The sequence below is a fragment of the Syzygium oleosum genome, unplaced genomic scaffold (genome assembly GCF_021117445.2).
Source record: "Syzygium oleosum isolate NSW1041296 unplaced genomic scaffold, Sole_v2.1 Sole_v2.20, whole genome shotgun sequence".
Lineage (NCBI taxonomy): Eukaryota > Viridiplantae > Streptophyta > Magnoliopsida > Myrtales > Myrtaceae > Syzygium > Syzygium oleosum.
In genome coordinates this window covers 530,381-552,888 of record NW_026607504.1, presented here as the reverse complement: position 1 = coordinate 552,888, position 22,508 = coordinate 530,381, and the positions used below count along the sequence as shown (strand labels likewise).

General features: G+C 41.1%; 5 protein-coding genes across 10 annotated transcripts; 3 read left to right on the top strand and 2 right to left on the bottom strand.

Moving 5' to 3' along the window:
- The first annotated feature begins 1,741 nt into the window (after positions 1–1,741).
- Positions 1,742–7,808, top strand: LOC115689079 (GATA transcription factor 28). 5 transcript variants are annotated; one of them, XM_056320463.1, is made up of 9 exons: positions 1,742–2,014; positions 3,447–3,548; positions 3,670–4,086; positions 4,529–4,612; positions 4,689–4,822; positions 4,959–5,090; positions 6,610–6,715; positions 7,217–7,285; positions 7,393–7,808. In XM_056320463.1, the coding sequence occupies exons 3-9, from the start codon at positions 3,748–3,750 to the stop codon at positions 7,420–7,422; spliced, it is 894 nt and encodes a 297-aa protein (XP_056176438.1). In that variant the 5' UTR covers positions 1,742–2,014; positions 3,447–3,548; positions 3,670–3,747; the 3' UTR covers positions 7,423–7,808. The 5 variants fall into 5 exon arrangements, 4 of the variants coding, with proteins under 4 accessions (XP_056176438.1, XP_030470906.1, XP_030470905.1 ...); XR_008818625.1 differs by lacking the exons at positions 1,742–2,014; positions 7,393–7,808 and adding exons at positions 3,100–3,223; positions 6,091–6,118 and having other exon boundaries at positions 7,217–7,250; XM_030615046.2 differs by lacking the exon at positions 1,742–2,014 and adding an exon at positions 3,100–3,223 and having other exon boundaries at positions 7,399–7,808.
- A 1,663-nt stretch (positions 7,809–9,471) lies between these two features.
- LOC115689077 (F-box/kelch-repeat protein At1g51550) lies at positions 9,472–13,072 on the top strand. Its single transcript, XM_030615043.2, has 2 exons — positions 9,472–10,102; positions 12,014–13,072. Exons 1-2 carry the CDS (start codon positions 9,679–9,681, stop codon positions 12,964–12,966), a joined length of 1,377 nt encoding a protein of 458 aa, XP_030470903.1. The 5' UTR covers positions 9,472–9,678; the 3' UTR covers positions 12,967–13,072.
- A 271-nt stretch (positions 13,073–13,343) lies between these two features.
- On the bottom strand, positions 13,344–17,819 carry LOC115689078 (kelch repeat-containing protein At3g27220). Its single transcript, XM_030615044.2, has 7 exons — positions 17,450–17,819; positions 17,150–17,332; positions 16,114–16,343; positions 15,625–15,795; positions 15,073–15,178; positions 14,607–14,813; positions 13,344–13,706 (listed from the first exon to the last, which is right to left on the bottom strand). Exons 1-7 carry the CDS (start codon positions 17,657–17,659, stop codon positions 13,542–13,544), a joined length of 1,272 nt encoding a protein of 423 aa, XP_030470904.1. The 5' UTR covers positions 17,660–17,819; the 3' UTR covers positions 13,344–13,541.
- An 816-nt stretch (positions 17,820–18,635) lies between these two features.
- LOC115689051 (expansin-A25-like) lies at positions 18,636–19,633 on the bottom strand. The gene is made up of 3 exons (XM_030615019.2): positions 19,472–19,633; positions 19,039–19,374; positions 18,636–18,943 (listed from the first exon to the last, which is right to left on the bottom strand). Exons 1-3 carry the CDS (start codon positions 19,614–19,616, stop codon positions 18,636–18,638), a joined length of 789 nt encoding a protein of 262 aa, XP_030470879.2. The 5' UTR covers positions 19,617–19,633.
- A 1,611-nt stretch (positions 19,634–21,244) lies between these two features.
- LOC115689141 (uncharacterized) lies at positions 21,245–22,088 on the top strand. 2 transcript variants are annotated; one of them, XR_004006654.2, is made up of 2 exons: positions 21,245–21,484; positions 21,561–22,088. XR_004006654.2 is itself a non-coding variant. In XM_056320613.1 (2 exons), the coding sequence occupies exons 1-2, from the start codon at positions 21,260–21,262 to the stop codon at positions 21,774–21,776; spliced, it is 435 nt and encodes a 144-aa protein (XP_056176588.1). In that variant the 5' UTR covers positions 21,245–21,259; the 3' UTR covers positions 21,777–22,088. The 2 variants fall into 2 exon arrangements, 1 of the variants encoding a protein (XP_056176588.1); XM_056320613.1 differs by having other exon boundaries at positions 21,567–22,088.
- Positions 22,089–22,508: the final 420 nt, after the last annotated feature.

The following is a 22,508-nucleotide window of genomic DNA, read 5'->3' as shown; positions in this document are numbered from 1 at the left end:
TGAAATTTTCTGTTTTAGTTGTAATTACTGCGCGCCATCTGCGACACGAGGGTATAATGTTGATAAGCTCCTCACCACAACACTATCAAGATATTAACAATCTAGAAGTCACTCCACGAGAGTTATGTCACAATTAAGCAACATAACATGAGTCATACAAAAGTTTGCTCGCGATGTAAATTGACTGTCACCTTCATGACACTGAGCCAACCACCCGATGCAAGAAGAATGAAAGCGGACCCAAGATTGTCTTTTTTCTCTTCGTCCATTTTTTTTATATATAAATTGACCCTCTGTCCCTTTAATTATTTACCATTCCTGAATCCTCACTCACTCACTCACTCACTTCACCTGACCTATCATTTTTTTGCCGTATTTGATCGTCTAAATTTTTGGTCAATATCAAACTGTATAGATTATGATACGAAATATATATATTTTGCTATATCTCATCCACTGTTCAGTGAATAATAATAATAAAATCGGATATTTTCTTATCCTTTCATATCCAGTGCTTGGTGGAAACTGCCTATGAGTATAAATGCACAAACATAAGTAGTAAGAATATCTCATGATTTACTGATAAAGAAAGCGGAAATGCACAAATGGAGACTATCTCCAACAATCAACGCATAATTATTATACAATCTAAACCTTAGACAGTAAAGGAACCATTTTAGAGTCATGTAATCAATTATGACAAGAATGCTAGATCTAGTAAGAGAAAGAAAGCACGATCATTTACTTTGGTGATTCCGAAAACTATAGTGTTTTGACTCTCTCCCCGTTTTCGTGTAGAACCAAAGAGTTACGGATGAGAAAGAGTTTTAATTCTTTTGTTTCTTCCATAAAGTTTTGAAATGAATAAGAGAGCTATGCGTGAGTCGTGAAATTTCAACGTGAACCGAAGTTACAGAAAAGAAGAAGGATAGGATATTTTCAGCTGACCTTTATCTTGTCTTGGATAGCAACCAAACATAAGATATGATTAAAATGGGGAAATTGTCTAATTAGTTATAAACCTATTATATGAATACCAATTCAATTACAAATTTTTCAATTTTTTTCAATTTAGCCTTAAATCTTTGTACGAAATTCCAATGTAGTCTTTCCAGCCAATTTTCGTCGAAAATCATTGATGTGGTGATGTGCCACGAAGGATGGTTGATAATAACTGGATCGACACGTTAACGATTTTTCACGAAAATTGACCGGAAAAACTATATTGGAATTTCGTACAAAAGGTTTAGGATTAAATTAGCAAAATTGAAAAGTGTAGGACTGAATTGACATTCGTATGATAAGTTTAGGATTTGTAGTTTTCCTAGGTAAAAATAATCATATCTTAACTTTTATCCTGACTACCAAAAGTAGCCTTGCTCTCTAAACAATTTGTCAATTTCATTTTTTTATCTTTCTTTTTATAAAGATTTAATTGTGCTCAAAATATTGCAAAAGAGAACAACCATAATTAAGGAGAATTGCATAATATATATAGTGAGCCAAGAAACTTAAAAAAGGGGCCAATTCCGTAAAAAGCCCGAACTTTGTGTCTAGTATCAAATTTGGTCCGAACTTTATTTTGTCTAAAAAAAATCACTAATTGTCACCCGTATCCCAAATTTTGCTCTCGTTAACCCTCTCACAGTCATTGTTAGTCATCCGACGTAGCATTTTCACGTCAGCAAAAATATCCACCACAGCAAGCTGACGGGGATATAAAGGCAAAATTACACCTAGGCTTTCCCTTCTTCATCTCTAATGCACGATTTATGAGATTGGACGAGTTCTCCCTAGGGTTTTCTTTCTTCATCGAATATGCATGCGTGAGTCTTCAATTCGTCTGAAGATCTCGCTGCTCGCTTGCTCACTTCTCACATGGAAACGCTCACTCTCGCACATACTCACGCTCGGTCGCTCAGAGATGTCGTTTCCTTCTGAAATTTTGGCCTCAAAGGATCTTTGCTTGCTCAAGGGTCGAAGCGAACAGAGAGTTGAAGGCATTGAACAGAAGGTCTTCTTCTTCTCTTCCTATCCTATTGGACTTATCAAATTACGGTCATCGTGTGCTTGATGGTTTTGTCTAAAAGTGATCTATCTCTAAAAAATGAAGTCAATTGAAATTTTCTGGGTATAACGAACTTGTGAAGTTGCTAGGTCTCTAGAATCCTCTGGCCTGGAATGAATTTGATCATGGCCAGAGGTGGATATGTCATGACTTGGAGTCTTGATTCCGTTGATACCATCGTGCTTGCCGTGTAAATGGTCTCTTGTTATCTACAAGGGCATCTAAAGAACAGGTTATGAATGTTGAAAAAACTAGAGTCGTCCATCCTAATGGAAATGTAAAAATGGAGCGCGCAAGGGTGAAATGTTGTTCTTGTGGGGGAAGTGACTCATGATTCTTTGTCAAATTATATTGCCTTAGTGTCGTAAACGGACTGCATCAGAGGAGCAGATATCGAAGTTATATTGTGAAATAGACAAACCACAGTTATTGATGACATTCAAAACTCGATGCACACTACCATCACAACTTTCATTGGCAATATAATTTGACAAAGAATCGTGAGCCACTTCCGCACAAAGACGACACTTCACCTTAGTGCGCTCCACTTTTACATTTCCATTAGGTTGGACGAGTCCCATGTTACCAACATTTGTCGAACGTTCTTTAGATGCCCTTGTAGATAACAGGAGACCATTTACCCGGCAAGCACGAAGGTATCAACGAAGTCCAAGACTCCAAGTGATGAGATATCCACCTCTGGTCAGGATGAAATTCATTTCAGGCTCAAGCTCCGACATGATCAAATTCATTCTAGGCCAGAGGATTCAAGAGACCTAACAACTTCATATATTCGTTATACCTATAAAATTTCAATTGACTTCATTTCCGAGAGATAGATCACTTTTAGACAAAACCATCAATAACACGATGACCATAATTTGATATGTCTAATATGATAGGAAGAAGAAGAAAAAGAAGAAGAAGAAGACCTGTTCAATGCCGTCAACTCTCTGTCCACTTCGACCCTTAAGCAAGCACATATCGTTTGAGCGACCAAGCGTGAGTATGTGCAAGAGTGAGCATCTTCATGTGAGAGAATGAGCGAATGAGTAAGCGTGTATTTGACGAAGAAAAGAGAATAACATAACTTAGAGATATAGAAGTGAAGGTTTAGATGTAATTTTGCCTTTATCTCCACTTCAGCTTGCTATGGTGAATATCATTGCTCACATAAAAATGTCACATCCGATGACTAATGTGACTGTGGATAGAAGGCTAAAGTGAGCCCGATTTGGGATATGGGTGAAAGTTTATGATTTTTTTTTAACAAAATAAAATTTGGGCTAAGTTTAGGATTAGAGCTAAAATTCGTGCCTTTTTATAGAATTGACCTAAAAAAAAGGGTTAACTTTACTTGTTTTTTTTTTTTTTTCAGAAAACCCTTAAAAGGAGGAGTTATCCCAGCCCTTTGATTCCATCAATTTCACCACCTTGCATCCAACGGCTGCGCAACTCCCCCTCTGATTTCATTTCTCCTGTAAGATAACTGTTCATTTTTGCGAAAAAGCCATCTCCCTCTTCCCATTTCTCGTCACTGGGCTGAATGGTTTACTGGTTTCACTACCCTTCTTGGCTGATTGGTTTAGTTATCATGATAGACATGCAGGTGATTCTGGCAATGTGTATGTGAAAGAGAAGCCTTCGATGCAGTTGGCGAAGGAGGACGGCCAAGAAACATGGATGGCTTTCATGGGCGCGATGATGGTGGGATGGATATGGGGGATCCGACCCACCATCAGCATCCCATGCAAGCGCAGTACCGGCATCATCGTGGGTCGCAGGTGCAACAGCGTTTGAGCAATGGGAATGATGTGAATGGTGATGGTGATCCTGATGATAGTGGCGGCGGCGGCGGCGGCGGGGAGGGCGTTGAAGGGGATGTCCCTTCTGACGCCGGAAACGATTCGGACAATCGTGGGTCTTTGTTGGATCATGGAGGAGGTGATGATGGGGACCAGCTCACTCTTTCTTTTCAAGGTCAAGTTTATGTCTTTGACTCTGTTTCGCCCCAAAAGGTAGGACTTTGAGCCATCCCCTGTTCTTTTCTTTTCGCATGGTGACTTTTCTCAATTCGATTAGCCTTTTGGTCTGTCATAATGAGACTCGGTTTTCAAGTTAAAACAGCCTCGTATAACATTTTTCGACAGAAGATAATCCTTTGTGAGTGCACGTGTTGAGCAAACATAGAGAAATTGTGGTTGTTTTGCCTCTTGGTCCTTCTTTGTTTGGTTAAATTTGATCTTTTGAAGTAGCTGCCTTGGTTGACATGAAATCTTTTGAACTCTAAAACCAAGGACTTGGAGAAAAGAGAAGTCCGAAACGTTCTGCCTATGCCATCTTTGATAGCTTTTATTGGAATTTTTGTGCAGGAACATAACCATCTATTTTCATTAAGCTGCCATCTGTTCTATAATTTCTTGATTGAGGTCATGCATTAGTTTCTTTTGCACATTTCAGGTACAAGCAGTGCTGCTATTACTTGGGGCAAGAGAAGTGACACCTAATCCATCTGCTATCCCAGTAGCCACCAACCAAAATCAGGTATCGGAACTTTGTTCGAAGAATACTTCTTTTTGCGGTCTTTTTCGCCTTTGACATTAATGAAGCATTTTATTAGGATCTTACGGATACTCCTCAAAGGTTGAATGTCCCACAGAGGCTGGCTTCACTGATCCGATTTCGTGAAAAGAGAAAAGAACGAAATTTTGACAAGAAAATTCGCTATGCAGTCCGTAAAGAGGTGGCACTTAGGTATGACACAATGTTTGATAATTTTTTTGTGTTACTTTGTCTAATCAAACTTTTGGTAGTTGACCTTGAGTTATTTTCACGCACAGAAGTAACAATCCTTCTACCTTACCTACTATCTAATCTGACATGGTCTCAGGATGCAAAGAAACAAGGGTCAGTTTTCATCTTCAAAATCCAACAACGATGAATCTTCTTTAGCTGTGACAACATGGGAATCAAACCAGAGTTGGGAACCTGAGAGTAACGGATCCCAGCATCAAAAGATCCTGTAAGTTACGTGTCTGCTATGTTGTCAATGTGTGGTGTCTTTAATAAAAGATCATGCGTCTCATGCCTAGAAACAGTAACACCTGTGGATAAAAAATTTCAAATTGAGTATGATCTCTGGGCAATGCATAGCCTCAGTTTCTCCAATGGTGACACCCTTGGTTAATATATCTGCTAGATTCTTTGCACCGGGGATTTTCTTCAATTGGAACGTCCTATCTTATATCAGCTCACGAATATGATACTTCAGCCAAATGTGCTTTGTCCTTGACTGAAATACTAGATTCTTTGCTGGACAAACAACACCGGCTGTCATTGAAAAGAACACTTCTATTGTTCTCCTTACTTATCTCCTTCAGAAAACTCTTCAATCAAATTATCTTCTTACTAGCTTTAGATGTGCTTCAATGGTTGAGAGGGGCACACGCTTCCGAAATCTAGACATCCAACTGACTGCAGTGCCACCTAAGGTAAAAACATAACTCAAGGTGCTCTTCCTATTGTCCATGTCACCACCAAGAACTGCATCAACAAATCCTTATAATGTCACATTGTTTTTCATGAAACAGAGTGTCATATTTGAAGTGCCTATCAGGTATCTTAGTAGCCATTTAGCTTCCCAATGCTTTATTCTCGAATTAGCCATATGTCTATTAACAACTCCCATCACATGTGGTTTGGTATACACAATAGCATACATCAAATGGCTGACAATTGACAGATAAGGCACCTTAGCTATGTAATCCCTGCCCCTCATTTGTCTTTGGTGACTCTCCTTCCAGAGCTTGAAGGGACTTCTTAAAGGAGTTCGTCTGGCCTTTGCATGCCAAACACTGAATTTGCCCTACACTTTCTCAATGTACTTTTCTTGAAACAACTTTAGATGTCCTTCTGATCTATCTCGCGTGATCCTCATCCCAAAAATTTGATTTTCTGCTCCCAAGTCCTCATGAACTCCTTTGGCAATTGTTGCTTCATTCTAATGATCTCTCTTGTGGTAGGTCGTGCAATGAGCATAGTGGAACTTAGGTAAGAAAGTTACTCAAGTTAATGCAACCTTTGTTGAAGAAAAAAAACATACTTATGACAAGTGATCTAGAAAAGTTTGATTATCCTGAAGAATTTTACATGCATATTTTAGAATGGTTTTAACAGAGTTATGCTGACTATTCCGCAATTCGCATTACTTGTTCATGATAATAAATGGTGGATTATCTCATAACTTTCTCAAAGTGGGAGCAAATTTGTTCTCTAGGATTTAATCTATGGACATGGAAGAAGGGAGCTGAAAATTAATAGAGATGGAAAACAAAGGCATATGTGAAGTCCAGATACTCAAAACTGCTTGTGATACATGAAGCACTACCTTATCCAAGCAACAGTAGCCTGTTAGCTTTTCATGTATATATGTTTTCATGATAGCTTAATTGCTACCATCAGGAAATGTACATTGCATAAGTTGAGCCTTGCATTGCATTCAGTTTTTAATAAATCTTATGTTTGTCTGAAAATCTGTGCAGATGTCATCACTGTGGGATTAGTGAGAAATCTACTCCAATGATGCGACGTGGCCCTGAAGGACCGAGGACCCTTTGCAATGCGTGTGGATTGATGTGGGCAAACAAGGTGAATGCTAGAGTCTAGTTGAGAAGTGGTTCTGAGTTTGTTCAAATCATATATTTCCTATTTGCAGGATGCAATATAAACAATAGCTATGGCACCAATATCGTGCATATTGCTTATAGAATGCTCATTGAGGAAAATATTTTACTGTTATAAGTATGTTATAGCTAATCCTGGTTAGAAAATTAGGTGATCTACTTTATTGGGTTATTTGCCACATTGGTGAAGGAAAGATGACTGATGCTGTTACTGGTAATGGTGTTCTTTTAAGACTTTAGCATTGGCTAGGGTAGACACTATGATATTGTTTGGCAGGCTTTGGCGTGGTCAAAGTGATGCCTTAGATTTGTGTCTTTCTAAATTATTATTGCATGTTCACTTGCAAATGCTTGACCGAGTTTTTACTTTTAAATAAGAAATGTCTTGACTTGTCTATATGGCTTTTGAGTCTCAAAGATTTTGAAAAGCATTTGCTTACTGTAATAATTACTCAATGATATTTAGGGAACTTTAAGGGATCTTTCGAAGGCAGCTCACCCAGGTGGACAAGTTTCTTCCTTAAACAGGAACGAGGTGTGCAACCAATTGCTGGTTCCGTTAAATTATTTGAGTCCTTTAGAGTTGTTGTTATTCTGCTTGGGATTGTGTTCACTTGTTAAATCTCCTCTCTATGTTGATAGATGCAGAGCGCAAACCCGGGGGATGATTAAATGGTCCGTAGAATCACAGAAAATGCTAGTGATTCATCATGACTACAGTCCTTGGCTCGACCCAGCAACAAGATATCGATGTCAGACATTTTGAGGGAGCACACTAGGAGGTCTGTTAGAGACTTCCTTTAGATGATGACATACTCAGTTTACTGCATAGGATGTCCTTTCTGGCTTTCCAGATGGATGCAGGTCTTTGAAAATTTCCTTATATGCTGGCCAAGCGACTGCTGGGTTTTGGGATGGCTTTCCTGTTGTTAGGTTACAGAGGAACTGCAATTTTCCGGCGTTTTGTATATCTTGACCTAAACTGCGTATAAATAAGCGCGATAGTTCTTTGCAGTCTTCTCTAGATTTTCATTAATCGAAAGAGCCCTTCATGTTAAGTGGCCGAACAGTATCGTTATCACTTGCTGATCCTCCGCCTCTACTTATAATTTTATATCTCTCTTGTTTTTTGTTATTGTATATATTCTGAAACTGGCTGGATGTGTAGGTTCTCCCTCACTGTTTTATGTTTTTAATCATCTCCAGTGTGGAAATGTTTGGATTTGATCCTTGGGACTTCAATTTCATAGTTCAAGTTTTACTATTGCAAATATTCATATAATGCTTGCAACGGACCCTGTCAGTTTGTTCCCCATTGAACTGAGAAATAAGAATTGGAGGACAGCCTAAGAATATTGAGAAGCCAAAGCATCGACATCAGACATTTGTTTGGAAGAGCAACTTTCTGTTTTTTGGTTTTTTCAGCCATTATGAAGGGCTACTCCACACCAAAATACTTCACGTCTTTAACTCAAACCATGTAGTTATCTCGACTTCAAATGGGCATTATGATAAGCGTTCCTTATCATCAGTTTTTAGATCTAAGAAATGGAACATTAGTCCTAAGTGCGACACCAATCATGGCTTTGGCTTAGAGATGCAGGACATATATTCTTACCTTCTTATTTCTATGTAACTTTTTATTGAGGCAGAGTTCATATCATTATCTCCCTTCGAAAATATCCGTACATCCTTGAATGCAATTGATCGCGCGAGGTTAAGTCACGTGGCATGCTTACACGCGAGCTTCACTGAAATAATTTGTTATTTATAGTTACTTTAGCCATACTCTAATCCAAGAAAATCTCTAATTTGCATCTAATATTTATGCACAGTTTGGTACTTAATTTCTTATCGATATTTTTTTGTCGCATAATCGTGTACATAGTTCTGTAGAATAATGCGAAATTTGGTAATAAATGTTTAAAAACAATTCACCACGTATATGTAGATTCTATTTAAAAGAGTTTAATAATGTAAGGATACCCATCTTATATTTGACTCATATTCACCAAGCAATATATTTAAAGACAAACAAATAATATCAAAATCATATTTGAAAAATAATAACATTAAATGATCAATTTCATATCGGACTCATATTTGATGAATGAGTAATATTAAAGGATCGATAAATAAAGCCCTCGTCACAAAAATTAGATGGCATGCGTTCAAATCTATTTTAAATAAAATTTCACGTGAAGTCTATAGGAAAATTGATCAATGTGAATATTTGCTTTGTTACCGTCTTCCACGTATTATAATATTTCTCTCGTGAAAATGTATGCCGACACAAATATTTAGAATAATTGTTTATACCTATATTATTGCGGGAAGTCGCGAAAGTAATATAATGAGTATAATCTTGGATATATTCAACGCACAAGTATGTTTCTAGCGATTGGTAACTTCCTTCAAGTCTCATCATTGTCCAGCTCAAAATCAAAGACTTTTCTTCTTTTCAAACTCTCGTCCAACCGTTCGAGGGTGACGAAGAAACAAACCGAAGGTTCAATCAGAGTTCATTTAGAAGGAGATCGATCGATCGTCACCCCTTCTTTAGTGAAATGCAGATGTTGAGCAGGCTTTTGTATCTTTGTTCAACCGAGAAACTAGACACGGGTCGGACTAGATTGGGGGAGTCCGATGTTTTGAACTGTACAAGATGCTCCCACCAACTGGAGCTCAGAGTTTCAGAAACAGGACAAAACGTATGGGAGCCCCCCCCCCGTGCCCGCCATCATACATCCTGATCCTGTCCCAGTCGGAAAGTTTCACCATCTGCCATTTTGGCTTCGCTTCTTGACAAGATCAGCCCACCAGCTTCTTCATCATTTTACCTCCCTCTCCACCCCCACCAGAGCATCCCAATGATTGATTCTCCCCAGCTCTTTTCCAGTACCCAGTAGCATCCAGAGCTCCCTTTCCATGGCAGAGACCAGTACCAGCAACAGGAGCAACGCCCCCTCGAGTGATGGATCTCCCATCAGCAATTTAGCCCCAGACCATCTTTTCTCAATCTTGCTCCTCCTACCTGTTGATTCAATCGTTTCTTTCTCCATGACTTGCAAAAAGTTCAGAACTTTAGCATGCTCTGATGCTCTCTGGGAGTCCATATGCAGGAGAGAGTGGGGACCCACCTCAGTGGATGCCCTCAAACCCTCGGATTATCGGGAGGGTGGGCTTCCATGGATGAAGTTGTACAACCGCGTGCTTCATCTTGAGTCCGTCGCGTGTCATAATCTTTCGGAGATGGGTGGTGGTGAGATGCTGTTGCCCAGCCCAAGGGCCTCTCACACTCTCAACTTTGTGTCTGATTGCTTGGTTTTGTTTGGCGGTGGCTGTGAGGGAGGTAAGTCTCTTATTGCTCTCGAAACTTAAGGTTTCATTAAACTGTGCTTTCTATTTCCTGAATATGACGAGGATCACTGTCAATCCTGGGGTGGAATTTTTGTAAGATGTTGGGTTTTCAGTGGGTATATCCATACTTCCCAAGTAGTTCAGTTCTTTGGGTTTCTGTTGTCTTCAGCAGAAATACACTACCACGGTCTGCCTAGAAAGATTTGTAGAGTTTGGATTTTGTTTTCTTGTCCCGTGATTTATATTCGATTCATTCTTTTTTCCAATTCGGAGCTCCCTGTACGAATGGAGCTGTTGTGACTGCTTAAACATGCCACTGATTGATGGTCCTCCAGGCTCATGATACAACCCAAAGTAAATTCTTTAAGTTTCCTTAATCGGTGCTCAAGTGCAGGCTTACATATTTCATGTATATGACTGACAAGGCATGTATATGTCGTCGCCTCAAAGATGCCTTTTTATACTCCAATTGCTACCGATAATTGTAAACTGATTATGATCATTTCACCATCAAAACAATATAAAGCCAGGGATGTGAAGTGTAAAATTTCCTGTCTGAGAAGCATTTGAAGTGAACTAGCTTAGTCATTGGTTTAATATAGGGAGTCCTTGTTGCTTGCTATTGACCATGACCATCATGAATTTTCCTTAGCTTGCTATTGACCATCACGAGTATTCCTTAGCTTTCTACCGAGATCAAGCTACCAATGGAAGGGCTAGAGCATCAGAATAGCTCTTGCGGACTTGTTTGTCTCCCAAATAAAATAGACCGGTACTTTGTTTTTCCGAGAAGAGATTCTGTTAGTATCATGATGGTAACTTTTCTTACTCCCAACGCATTGTTGCAGTGGGTCGAACCATTGTGATAACAATGAAGATAGCCAGAGAGAGAATGTGGAATCGATATTCATTGGTGACCATCAGTCCCGAATTCATTAATCATGATTGGAGGAGGCACCGAAAGCCTAGCCTCTGTCCTTTCCATCCTTTGGATAGTTAGTGGGGAGGGGAGGATAGCTTTTGGTTTTCTTATCTGGCCCTTTAAGTAAATGAACACTCAGATTTGCTGAATCACGAGAAATCCTTGCTGACCGACCTCCCCATGGAATGATATAAGATGCGGAATTGTTTACATCAATCTAACAGCTGATTACTGTCTTCCCTGTATTCAATTTTGATGGTTTTGCCATACAAGCATTTGTATTACAGAAATCCTTTACCTAGTAAATTTTTGCTCAGATTTGATTCTCTTTTCCTTGGTAAATGTGCTTTTAGTGATATGTTTTCAATGCAAGGTCGGCCAGTGAGATGATGGGGGATAAGCTAAGTTCTTTCTGTTAGACTAGCTTGTCTTATGTGGACGTTAATCATTAATCTGGTATTATTTGGCTTGTATCTTCGGATCGCCTCACCCATGTAGCTCTTTACATTATTGCTTCGATCTCTAGTCTGTGGTCTGATTGCTGGTGTGATCAATTATCCTAGCTTTTTCTAACCTTTCTTTTTTAAAGATCTTTTGTTCAGCAGAGGAGTTACATACAAAGTTTATAGCTTTATTATCAATATGATCTTCATAGATGTGCTAATGCATCAAGCTCTGTAAGAGTTGTATGATATAGATTTTTCCCCAACGACTATTTTGAAAAACTGAAAAATGGTCTCGTTATAGTTTACTTCCTAATAGGGAGAGTAAATTCATATATCAAAGGGTTCTTGGAGCTGGGCATCTGTCATGGCTGGCTTAGGAAAGTGGATCAGTTGCATACAATAACAGAGTAAAACTTTTGCGGCCATAGTGGAATAGTGTGCCAAGAACCTCTAAAGTAGATCAGCAAATGCATGTTTTCACTGTTGAATATTGATCTCTTTATCTAATATCCTTTTTCCTTTTCTATCACATTAGGACGTCATCTTGATGACACTTGGGTGGCATATATTGGAAAAGATTTTAGGAGGAGGTTGAAATGGCAGAGGGTGAATTCAGGCTCCCCAAGTGGAAGATTTGGGCATACGTGTGTGGTGATAGGTGATTTCCTTGTTCTGTTTGGAGGAATCAATGACCTTGGGAACCGCCAAAATGATACGTGGGTAGGGAAAGTCGCATTACACGAGACTCTGGGCATCACGTTATTGTGGAGGCTACTTGATGTGGGTTCAGTCGTACCGCCTGCCCGCGGAGCACACGCTGCATGTTGCATCGATGACCGGAAGATGGTTGTCCACGGAGGAATAGAGTTGTATGGCCTTCGATTAGGAGACACATGGGTATTGGAACTGTCTGAAAACTTCTGTTTAGGAAGATGGCATGAGGTTGTGACTCACCCATCACCTCCTGCTTGTTCGGGTCATTCACTGACTTGCATCGGGGGAAGCCGAACAGTGTTGTTTGGAGGGAGAGGATTGGGCTACGAGGTGCTTAACGACGTGTGGCTTTTGGATTTGTCCGAGGGCAATGGGACGTGGGTGCAATTGTTCTACGAGTTAAGTGATATACCTGAAGGCGTTTGCCTTCCAAGAGTTGGCCACTCGGCTAACCTTGTCTTAGGAGGTCGCCTGCTAATTCATGGGGGCGAGGATTCATACAGACACCGGAAAAATGACTTTTGGGTGTTGGACATTAAAGCAATTGCATCTTCCGTCAGATTCCAGCCAATTCAAGCGAACTCGTGGAAAAGATTGAACTCCAAAGGTTACAAACCCAATGGTAGATCATTCCATCGAGCTTGTGCTGATCATTCTGGAAGATACCTGTATATATATGGGGGGATGGTGGATGGCTTGATTCAGCCCGCGGAATCACCCGGCCTCAGGTTTGATGGGGAGCTCTTCCTGGCTGAACTAATGCTTCAGCTCTGAAGTCCAGTAGATAGGTGCGGTTTATCATTTGTCTTAGTCGTTACCTGGTCCTGTATGTACCGCCGACTCTATGATTAAATGATATCCATGCATCTAATTAAAGGAATTAGACACGAATCTACTTCCATTGATGAGGTCGTTTTCCATTCAATACCATGGAGCATGGAAAGATCCGTCCTTAAATGGCTTTTTCCTGACCATAGGTCCTGGGACGTTGGTGATCATAGGGGGAGCATTGAATTGCATTTGGCGTATATTGGTGAACCTGAACTCTCTCTGTGGCCATGTTTTTTAGAGGTCTTGGTATTTGTTATAAGGACAATAGGAAGGAGACACAAATGGACAATTCCCCCACAAAGTAGTCCATACAAGAGTAGTTCCTCAAGAATCAATGGAGATATAACACTATAGAACTTCGATAGTTGTAGTATTTGTCACATAAAGCCTGCATTTCTATACATGGTTAGGGGAGACACCATTCCCGCCCCTTGTTCCCACTGAACTAGGCACAACACATCATAACCAAAAAATTGCATCCCATAAACCCAATGAAAGAATCGGTTGGAAAAAAACCGTTACAATCTTAATTTGGTTCTCCACATCTCTCCGATGACCTTCTTTGGCGCAGGGTCGGCTGGTCCTTTGTCTCGCTGTCCAGATGTGAAGTAAAACCACCCATCCCAAAACCCAACAAGCGTAGTCTTCACACGAAAGGGAAGTTTACCAATCACAGACCATTTCTGCATCATTTCGGATTTGACATCAGTAAAAGGCAAAAAGTACAATTAGCGAAGTGTACTGAATAAAACGAGCTCTTCTGAATGATATGAAAGTATCAAGGGTCTGTCCATTAGGTAGAGCAATCAAAAGATTCAAAACCCAGTTTATTTGTTGTATTGACCTAGGAGAAAGCATAGATTAGTTCTTTGATGAGTAGGATGGGGAACCAGAAGACAGGTACAGAAGCTAGTGATGACAAACCATGCGATCGCATTGTTGCTGCATATACTCATGTACTTCAGTAAAAGACAGTGACATGACCAGAAAAAAAAGGACATAAAAGAACCCGAAAGAAGAATGAGAATGAAGATCTTTGACCTGAAAAGGTAGAATCATCTTGTAAAGAACCCAAAACCAAGCTTCACAGGATGTCAAAAGAGAACTTTTGCAAAACGTGTTTATGCTTCAGATTTGACAAAAAACCAAGCTTCACAGGATGTCAAAGGAGAAACCTTGTAAAACATGTTTATGCTTTGAACTTGACAATTTAATCATTCAGAATTGTAACCAATGCAAGAACTATACTTCCAGTGCATGATAAGGGACAGAGAATCAAATGGCTCCGAGATTCAGGAAATAGCATGAATGTGCAGAGCAGAATAACTTGAAAAGTGTTGAAGTGACCTGATAAACAATGGACCAATGGCATACGAGGAGAATAGGCAAAGAACCATACACGCAATGTTGACCATAAAAATGATTAATTAGGCAGAGCTTCTAACCGTGATCAGTGTTGTAACAGTGGATACAATGACACACATTGTTAAATATTTTATCTACCCATCTACGTTCCTAGGCAAGTGTAGACATAATTATGGGCATGTCTTCTTTCCAAGTATTATGAAGGAAGGAGTTAATACCGGTGAATCTAAATTGAACCGGACCAGTTCCCCATTAAGCACCATCCTTTTTGTCACTGGATGCTTGTCCGTTGTGCCTCCAGCAATGATAATAGAATTATTAACATGAGCCCAAGCAAACTCGATGTGGGAGTTTGGCTTTAGCATCGAAGGTAATACTTTCCACTTCTTCTCATCGTCTAGCATGTAAACATCGCCGTAAACAACCTGACAGGGTGAACAAAGCATTGCCCTTGGTGAAGCAAAAGCTAAATTTATCAAATAGATAGATGCTATAGCTAGGCTGTCCCCTCGGAGCACAAAGAACAAAAAAAGTATGTTAAATAAGATACATGAGCAGATGAACTGAGAAAACCACAAATAGATATTAAGCTATATAACAAGTATCCAATGACGTCGACCAGGTCAACAACAGAAGTTCTCCCATCATTTAAAGAAATTTCGAGAGGGATGCTAGTCAAGCTACCTCATTTCTACGGGAGCATTTGAAAATAGGCGATCCAGGTTTCGCCATGAAATCACCTTCTTGACCGCCTAAAACCATCAATCGGTCATCAACCACAATGCAGGCCCTGCATGAAAATAATTTTAAGGTGAAACAGCATAGCAATAAGTAAATGTCTTTTGACATTTCGGAAAGGTGATGATACTTATGTGAAAATCCAAGAATGCTTATGTGAAAATCCAATGGATATTTAAAAAACGGAAATGCCTCTAACAATTTGCATGGGATAAAGGTCCCCCAAGTAATTTTCAGTTTCTTGGTTCCAAGTCATCAATGTTATTACCCTGAATCCATAAATTTGTCAAAGATTAAGGGATCAACATTAAGTAGATCTCCGCATTTATGAGAGTGATTCTAGGCCTACATTGATCAAGGGCTCTTTGTTTTACAAGATTGTTACTCAAGATATATAAAATGACCACCCATAAGAGCAGCATAAACAACTATAGCAATGGATAGCCATGCACTGAAATAAATTAGGAGAGGATATCTCCATAAAAGAGGGAAATCAACCTATGAGGTCCTCCACGGGGAATTGGTATTTCATTCCTCCATTCCTTCTCCAATGCTTTTCCATCCTTCACAGCAAGACTCCAGTGCTCAACTGCAGGCGTATGCCTATTCTCTTTGCTGCCTCCCATCACATGAAGTCTGCCTTTCCAAAGTTGGGTAGCGGGTGCATACCTAAAATTTACAAATTTAAAAAAGGTCCTCAAAAGGAGGGGCAAGAACAATTTGCACTGATTTCAACGGGAGTAAGATCCAATTGGAACCATTTACGAAGAAAAAATTGATAATTGCAATAAAAAATAAGTTGGGGGTAAAAAATAGACAAACAGTATAGGATCTCAAATGTTCAGTATAATTCATAAAAGCACATCATGCTCATAAAGATCATTAAAGTACTCTTCCAGAAAATTACCCCCAAAAAAAAAAGAGTACGACGATAAGAAGTTTCTCTGGAAGGCCTAAAACTTAAGATTCAGAGAACAGATAGTGTACCTAGGAATCGGTAAAGGGGGCAAGTCATGCCACTGCTTGGTCTCAGTATCTAACACGAAATTATGCGCTGTAGGTCCACGACACTGTGGACCATATTGTCCTGTGACCACGTATATATATCTCCCATCCGTAACCATTCCCAAGTGTGAATGAGCCATTTCTTTTGGCATGTCAAATCTTCCTCCCCAAGTATTATCTGAAAAGTTGTATATGTCAACATGAGAATGCACCTGTTCGGCCAACCAAAATAAAGCAAGAGAGGAAGTGTCAGAACCTCCAGGCTCAGATACTGTACCATACAATGCAAAACACACCAACTTTACATCTGTGGTTAGATATGTCTCCTAAATGAAAAGGCAACATAGCTGAAAGAATACACGATACTACGAGAGCACTCAGGATTAGCATTATAAGAATACGACACGCAATAGCTCATGAGGAATTTAACAGGGGAAACAAGATAACCAACTCAAGGTGATCACACATAAAGTCAAGTCTCAACTGTCTAATTCCAAACATAGCTCATTTGCCTCAGAAATCAACTTACATGGCTCACAAATTAGTGAAGTAATCCAAGTACTTTCGTACTACATACTCCTGGCATGTTTGCATGTTATTTTCCATAGCCCATTCATGACGCTAGACAACACAAGCAAGGAGGCTGGCCTAAACAGCATTTCTGGGAATTAAACCAATCTTTAATCAAGATTCCATGGCAATATATTTGGGATTTAGATGACTGAGCCCTTCATTATGTACCCAAGACAAAAAGGAAAAATTTCTTGCTTTTCGTTTGGCAGAGTTCTATGTCCAACGTGAACACAAATAACAGAACTTCTAACTGCATCGGACGCAAAGTTCGCCGCAATGCATCCCTAGAGTAACAAACCAACAAGCATCGAAAAGTTCCCAAGGAGAAGCAGCAAAGCGGCCAAGTTAACATAGCACGAGAATGATAAGAGACATTTTAAGTTGATAGCTTGCTTCCTAGTCCAGACCACACATGCCAAATCAAGGAGGTTAGTGGTGTTCTTACATAATCAATAGTGCCGTATCCGGCGAACACATAAAGAAGACTCTTTATCTGAATTGCCGCCCCATCTAACCGAGGCACCGGCGCAGGAGCCATCTTCTCCCATTTCAGCTCCGGCCCGGGTAGATCCGCAAAAGTTGCAGACAAGACTCTCCCAGGAGCATCGTCCGTCTCCGCAGTTCGTCCCTATAAACAACGCAATCCCTCTCGGCCTCAGCAGTCTCTCTCGGCATTTGCGAAGCCAAATCAAATCGGAGGACCCGCGACTACTCGAAACAGGGACGCACTAAGCAAGAACGGTACCTTGAGGGAGCCACGATCGGCATCACTGGGCAGGGTTATCTTGGAAGGGGCCTCGTGGGTGGCCCAATTGGAGGAAAGTGAAGAAGAAGGAGAAGAAGTGAAGCGCGGAGAAGCGGCCCAGAAGTAGTCGTACACGAGGCCAAACCCTAAGAGGAGGACGCATCCGAACACCAATTTGGCAGATTTATGCTTCCCCACCGGCCTCCCCATCTTCCGATTGCGCTGTAGATCTGAGCACGTGACGATGCGCTGCGGCGCGGATTGGAAATCTACCGCCACAATCTATTATGGATCTAGTAGAGCTCGAAAGACCAGCAATCGCAATCGCAATCGCATTCGCATTCGCATTCGCACCCGCAGATGATGATGAAGAAGAAGAAGAAGAGGAAGAAGAAGAAGAAGAAGAAGGAAGATGTGCTGCAATGGCTGCAGCGTGCTGCTAAAGCGCTGCACCGACAATTGCAGCGTCGTGCCGTGCCGCTGCACGTGGGGTTTTTGTCTGGTTCCGGACCGGTTCATAAACCCGGAACCCGGTCGGTTCTCCCAGAACGACGGTTCGGGTCATGAAATCAGAACCCTGACCAAAGCTGGTTTCTCCAATTTTTTTTCACCCGGGCGTCCGAAACCAATCGGTTCGATCACAGACGAGCCGGCCCTGGTTGCTAGCTTAACCAAATGGGCATTGCTAGCTTAACGGTACCGCTGAGAGAGCATTAAGTTCTTATTTTAAGAAACAGATCTACTCATATCATTAAACGTGGAGAATTAAAGGTGGAGGAGCCACTGTTCCATTTGAATTTACTTATGACACTGTCGGCTCACCATTTCCCTAACCAAATTGGTCGTTTTTGTTTTCAATTGCACTGGCTTCTTCTTTTTTTGATATGCGTACTTAAAGTCGCGAGAATTGGTTGTCATCTTTATTCATGAATGTTTAATCAGCTTCCATGAGCGCGCCTGTTATAAGATTCTTATTCAAAAGTGGAAACAAAAAAAATCACGTATCAAATAAATATATATAAAAAATCAGGGAGAGGAAGCACGTTGAGGATCGTCCCCAAAAATCAGTCTTGATTATCACAGAAAAGAGTTCAATTTATCTTAAGTAATCCCAATTTCTTCCCTCTCTATTCTGAAAAAGAAAAAAATCATCACGAATTATTTATTTCTCTAAGGCAAATATTAATCAAACTTCAAGCATAGACCGTAAATATGGGAAATTTCTGCCCTCATAAGTCTTGCCGAGCTGCCAATCGGGCGGCGCCACGTTGTCGGACTGGACCGCCTTCCCGTCGCTGGTGGTGACCCGGAAGGACAAGGCCTGGCCTCGGAGGCCGACCCGGGTTTGCCAATTCTGACCCCAATTTCGGGTCATCGCCACCCAATCTGTCCTCGTCCCTTTGATCTTCACCTCCACCACTTGCCCGTCTCCCCCGACGTTGTACACCAGCACCAGCAGCCACCACTCGTTCCCTTTCAACTCGAACCTCATCCCTGTTCACATGCTCACGTCACTTAGGACATTAGATAAGAGGACCTATATAAGACGAGATTCGAACTCGAGCTCGAACCGAATGATGTACGCGTACCTCCTTGCTTCCGTTCACATGTCACTCGGCGAAACGCTACGGGCACGATCCCAGCGCGGTAGCGAGCGATCTTGAGGAACATGGGCATGGAGAGGTCGAAGTGCTTTTGGGGCGGGTTGCACCAGACCTCGGTCAGCTTGCTGTAGTTGGGCGGGCAAAAGTTGGTGGCGGTGACCCGGATGACGGGCCGGTTGGGCAAGCACCAGGGGGAATGGATGCACATTATGTCGTAGCAGGCTCCACAAGTCGCTCCGTTGTTGAAAAGGACCGTGCTCAGGGCCGTCGTCTTCAGTCCATACCCTTGCTTGAACAGGTCTCCATACCCACAAGCTCCCACTTTGGGCAAAAAGCCAACAAGCACGAAATATATATGTCACGTTGAGGGGGAGAGGGATTAATAGAGTCAATGCAATCTGTAGTTAATGTAGCTTACTCATGGTTTCATCGCCATGGATGTCGCCGTAGAATGTGGCATGAGCACTGATATCCCATCCATGGAGGCCATGGCCGCCAATGTCGCTGTTGCCGGCGACGACGAACAAAAGAACCGTTGACAACGCAAGACTCCTGAGCATCATGGATGACTGATGAGGGTGCTCAGACCAAGCCATCTCGTTAATTTGCTCTGGCCTTAATTGATTTTTGCTATTTATAAAAACAGATCAGGATGATGTTACCTCCGCAACTTCGGGATCACACGAGGGGTTAAGTATATGAAGCTGGAATCTGCAATGCATGCCCGCCAAAGGGAGGAGTTGACCGTCGCCCACCCAGGCACCCCATTTATTGCGTAAGTCTTCTTATCACTTAATAGGGCTGCATCAATGTGTTTTGTCAGAGTTTGTTTCTCATTACGTTTGGAAAACTTACGTTACAATGTTCGAATTCACAGCGTTCCCACGCTTCTCGATCGCGCATTCATACCTATGTCATATCATCATCTGTTACACTCAATTCAAAGAGACCTTTTACTTTCACCATTCAATCGACATCGCTTGTCATCTTTAATGGGACTTTGTAACGTTTCTGGATTTTATGTATCTTCTCTCTTCCAATGCATAATCTGCCGTGTTTCTTGATAAACTGACGATAAATGTTGTAAGAAGACAAAGGAATTGATGGCAACCGACACCGGATGGAACGGAATCATGGGTATTGTAATTTGACTTCTACTAGGTGCAAACAAAATCAAAATTAATTATAACAAGTAAGTAAGCCATCATCAATATACGTGAATTCAACTTGTTTTCAACTCTTCATTAATTTTTCTCGGTCATTTTAGTCGATCAACAAGCTTTGGGTGAGAAATCTTGACATGCCTCGCATTGCTTCACTGCATTTGTGGATAAATTGTTCTAACTAGTGATTACCAACAATCATGAAAAGTGAAAGAAAGAGAAAAGGGATAAAAGAGAGAGTTTTTAGAATATCATTGAGTTCTTAAACTGAGCTTCTCTACTGTGTAAGAAAAAAAAATTACCATTTCAGTTTTAAATATATTGTACGGATTTCAATGTAGTTTAATCTTATTTTGTAATGAGAATTGCAGCGGTGACACCAACCGTGATTGAGACAACATTGGTCAACAACTAATGTTGGCTCAAGGACGATGGGATCTCTTTCTCTCTATTCATGCGAGTAATTTTCATCGAGAACATCGGTTTTATCATTTCAATTATTTTGATTATTTTTTCTTTGATTTATTTATCTTCAAGCAAAGGGGAGAGAGAATGACAAAGGTTTTAAGTGGGTCAAACTAAATGGAGGTTAACTGGACAATTCTCATAAATTTCTTGCAAATAACTTATTTGGTTCGGGTCATCTGCAGTGCATTACTGTTTCTTTTGACTTATTAAAAAAGAAAAATAGAACGACAAAGGTTTTAGGACTGGATCTATGCTATATATTGGTCCCCAATAGACAATGCAAGTAGTGGACTCGATCTATGCTATATGTCCGTCAATCATATAGTATTAGGTTAATGAAATATTCCTTTGCTTCGATCTTTGTGTTTTTTCAGGAAATAAGAGGTTCTCACCGCAAGGACGTGTGGGTGGGGAGAACGTGGACACTAGCCACGTCCTCCACAACATCCATCCACTGCATGGCTTTTCATCAGAACGCGGACGTGTCAACTGTCAAGATAACCCTTCTTGTTCTTGCTCTTCTTCTTCTTCTTCTTCTTAATGCTCCTCCGCATGATCAACTCGTGGGGTCGACCATGGATAAAGCCATGAGAGGAACGTTGATCTTCGTCTGCTCGCTTGTTTTGCTTTCGTCTGTATTGGCAGAGCAACCCTTGGTAGCGGATGATCGTCGTCATCCCGAGCAGAAACCTCGGTCGATGGTTCATCGGATTATGAGCAGCGCGTCGTCACTCAACCGGGAAAAGCTTGCCACCCTCGCTCGCCAAGCCCACGCCTACTTCTTCCCCCCCGAACCTCGAGTAAGTTACGCTGCAACTTGTTGCGACTCGGTTTCTTAGATTCTAAATTCATGCGGAACGTATCTGTGGATTGAAGTTTTAGGGGAGGACCGGGGGACGATGGGAAAGGAGGTGGGGCGGCCAAGGAAGTGGGGGAGAAGGTGAGAGAGGCGGTGGCCAAAAGCTTGGAGAAGGGGAAGTCCGCGGTGGAGGGTTTGGCCAAATCCGCCGCGAAGATGGCGGATGCGAGTGCCCACAAGGCGGCGGAGAAAGTCAAGAAGACGCTGTCAGAACTCTAGTCCCCTCATTGTAAGAGATGTCATTGTTGGTTATGCTAGTTTGATGCATCTTGGTGGGGGAGAGTCCTTTTGGGACACACAGTCATGCGATGAAGATGGAAACTCGTCGACCAAGCACAGTGATTAAGCATGGATCTGCTGCTGCAACATGAGATTGGTCCACTCCAGGCTGATAATTCCATCTTTAAATCGTGCAGACTTATAACACGTTATGAAATGGACTTTGGGAAATTCTGGGTATGGTTCAGCCTACATGGTTACTTGGATAGGAAAACCTAATCCCCATGAAGTTTGTCTGCTATGTTAAATTGTAATTTTCAAAGTTTTTGTTTCGTCGGAAATGTCCTTACAACGAAATATAATTCACCGAAAGTCGTTCTTCGGTTCTTAATGAAAGGAGACTGAGTTCTAGATCTAATTCCGAACAGGAGTAATCCAGGCGTGAATAAGGAACTTGATTTTTACAGAAAATCTAGACGAATCCATCCAATTGCTGGTGGCGTCCAAAGTTTACAAAGACCTGAGCAATTACAGCTAAGGAAACTGAAAGTGCGAAACTGGATAGTAAAGACTACAACTATGGAAACTGAAAGTGCGAAACTTGGAAGTAAAGATAAAAGACAATATTTGTTTTGTTCATGTGTGCCGGGGGTTCTACTGTTGGTAATCAGACGCTATTTATAGCACAGACTTGGTAACCGTTCTTGGTGTTGTATTCAATCTCTACCGTTGATTTCATCTTTACC

Excerpts from the sequence above, each read along its gene's own strand:
- LOC115689079 (XM_056320463.1), top strand. The coding sequence starts at position 3,748 with ATGGATGGCTTTCATGGGCGCGATGATGGTGGGATGGATATGGGGGAT. Across the intron at positions 4,087-4,528 it reads ACTCTGTTTCGCCCCAAAAG|GTACAAGCAGTGCTGCTATT; the intron begins GTAGGACTTTGA and ends TGCACATTTCAG. Across the intron at positions 5,091-6,609 it reads TCCCAGCATCAAAAGATCCT|ATGTCATCACTGTGGGATTA; the intron begins GTAAGTTACGTG and ends AAATCTGTGCAG.
- LOC115689077 (XM_030615043.2), top strand. The coding sequence starts at position 9,679 with ATGGCAGAGACCAGTACCAGCAACAGGAGCAACGCCCCCTCGAGTGAT. Across the intron at positions 10,103-12,013 it reads TGGCGGTGGCTGTGAGGGAG|GACGTCATCTTGATGACACT; the intron begins GTAAGTCTCTTA and ends CTATCACATTAG.
- LOC115689078 (XM_030615044.2), bottom strand. The coding sequence starts at position 17,659 with ATGGGGAGGCCGGTGGGGAAGCATAAATCTGCCAAATTGGTGTTCGGA. Across the intron at positions 17,333-17,449 it reads CCGATCGTGGCTCCCTCAAG|GGACGAACTGCGGAGACGGA; the intron begins GTACCGTTCTTG and ends CGTTGTTTATAG. Across the intron at positions 13,707-14,606 it reads GGTTCAATTTAGATTCACCG|AAATGGTCTGTGATTGGTAA; the intron begins GTATTAACTCCT and ends GAAATGATGCAG.
- LOC115689051 (XM_030615019.2), bottom strand. The coding sequence starts at position 19,616 with ATGATGCTCAGGAGTCTTGCGTTGTCAACGGTTCTTTTGTTCGTCGTC. Across the intron at positions 19,375-19,471 it reads CCATGGCGATGAAACCATGA|TGGGAGCTTGTGGGTATGGA; the intron begins GTAAGCTACATT and ends TTTTGCCCAAAG. Across the intron at positions 18,944-19,038 it reads ATGTGAACGGAAGCAAGGAG|GGATGAGGTTCGAGTTGAAA; the intron begins GTACGCGTACAT and ends GCATGTGAACAG.
- LOC115689141 (XM_056320613.1), top strand. The coding sequence starts at position 21,260 with ATGGATAAAGCCATGAGAGGAACGTTGATCTTCGTCTGCTCGCTTGTT. Across the intron at positions 21,485-21,566 it reads TCTTCCCCCCCGAACCTCGA|GGGAGGACCGGGGGACGATG; the intron begins GTAAGTTACGCT and ends TTGAAGTTTTAG.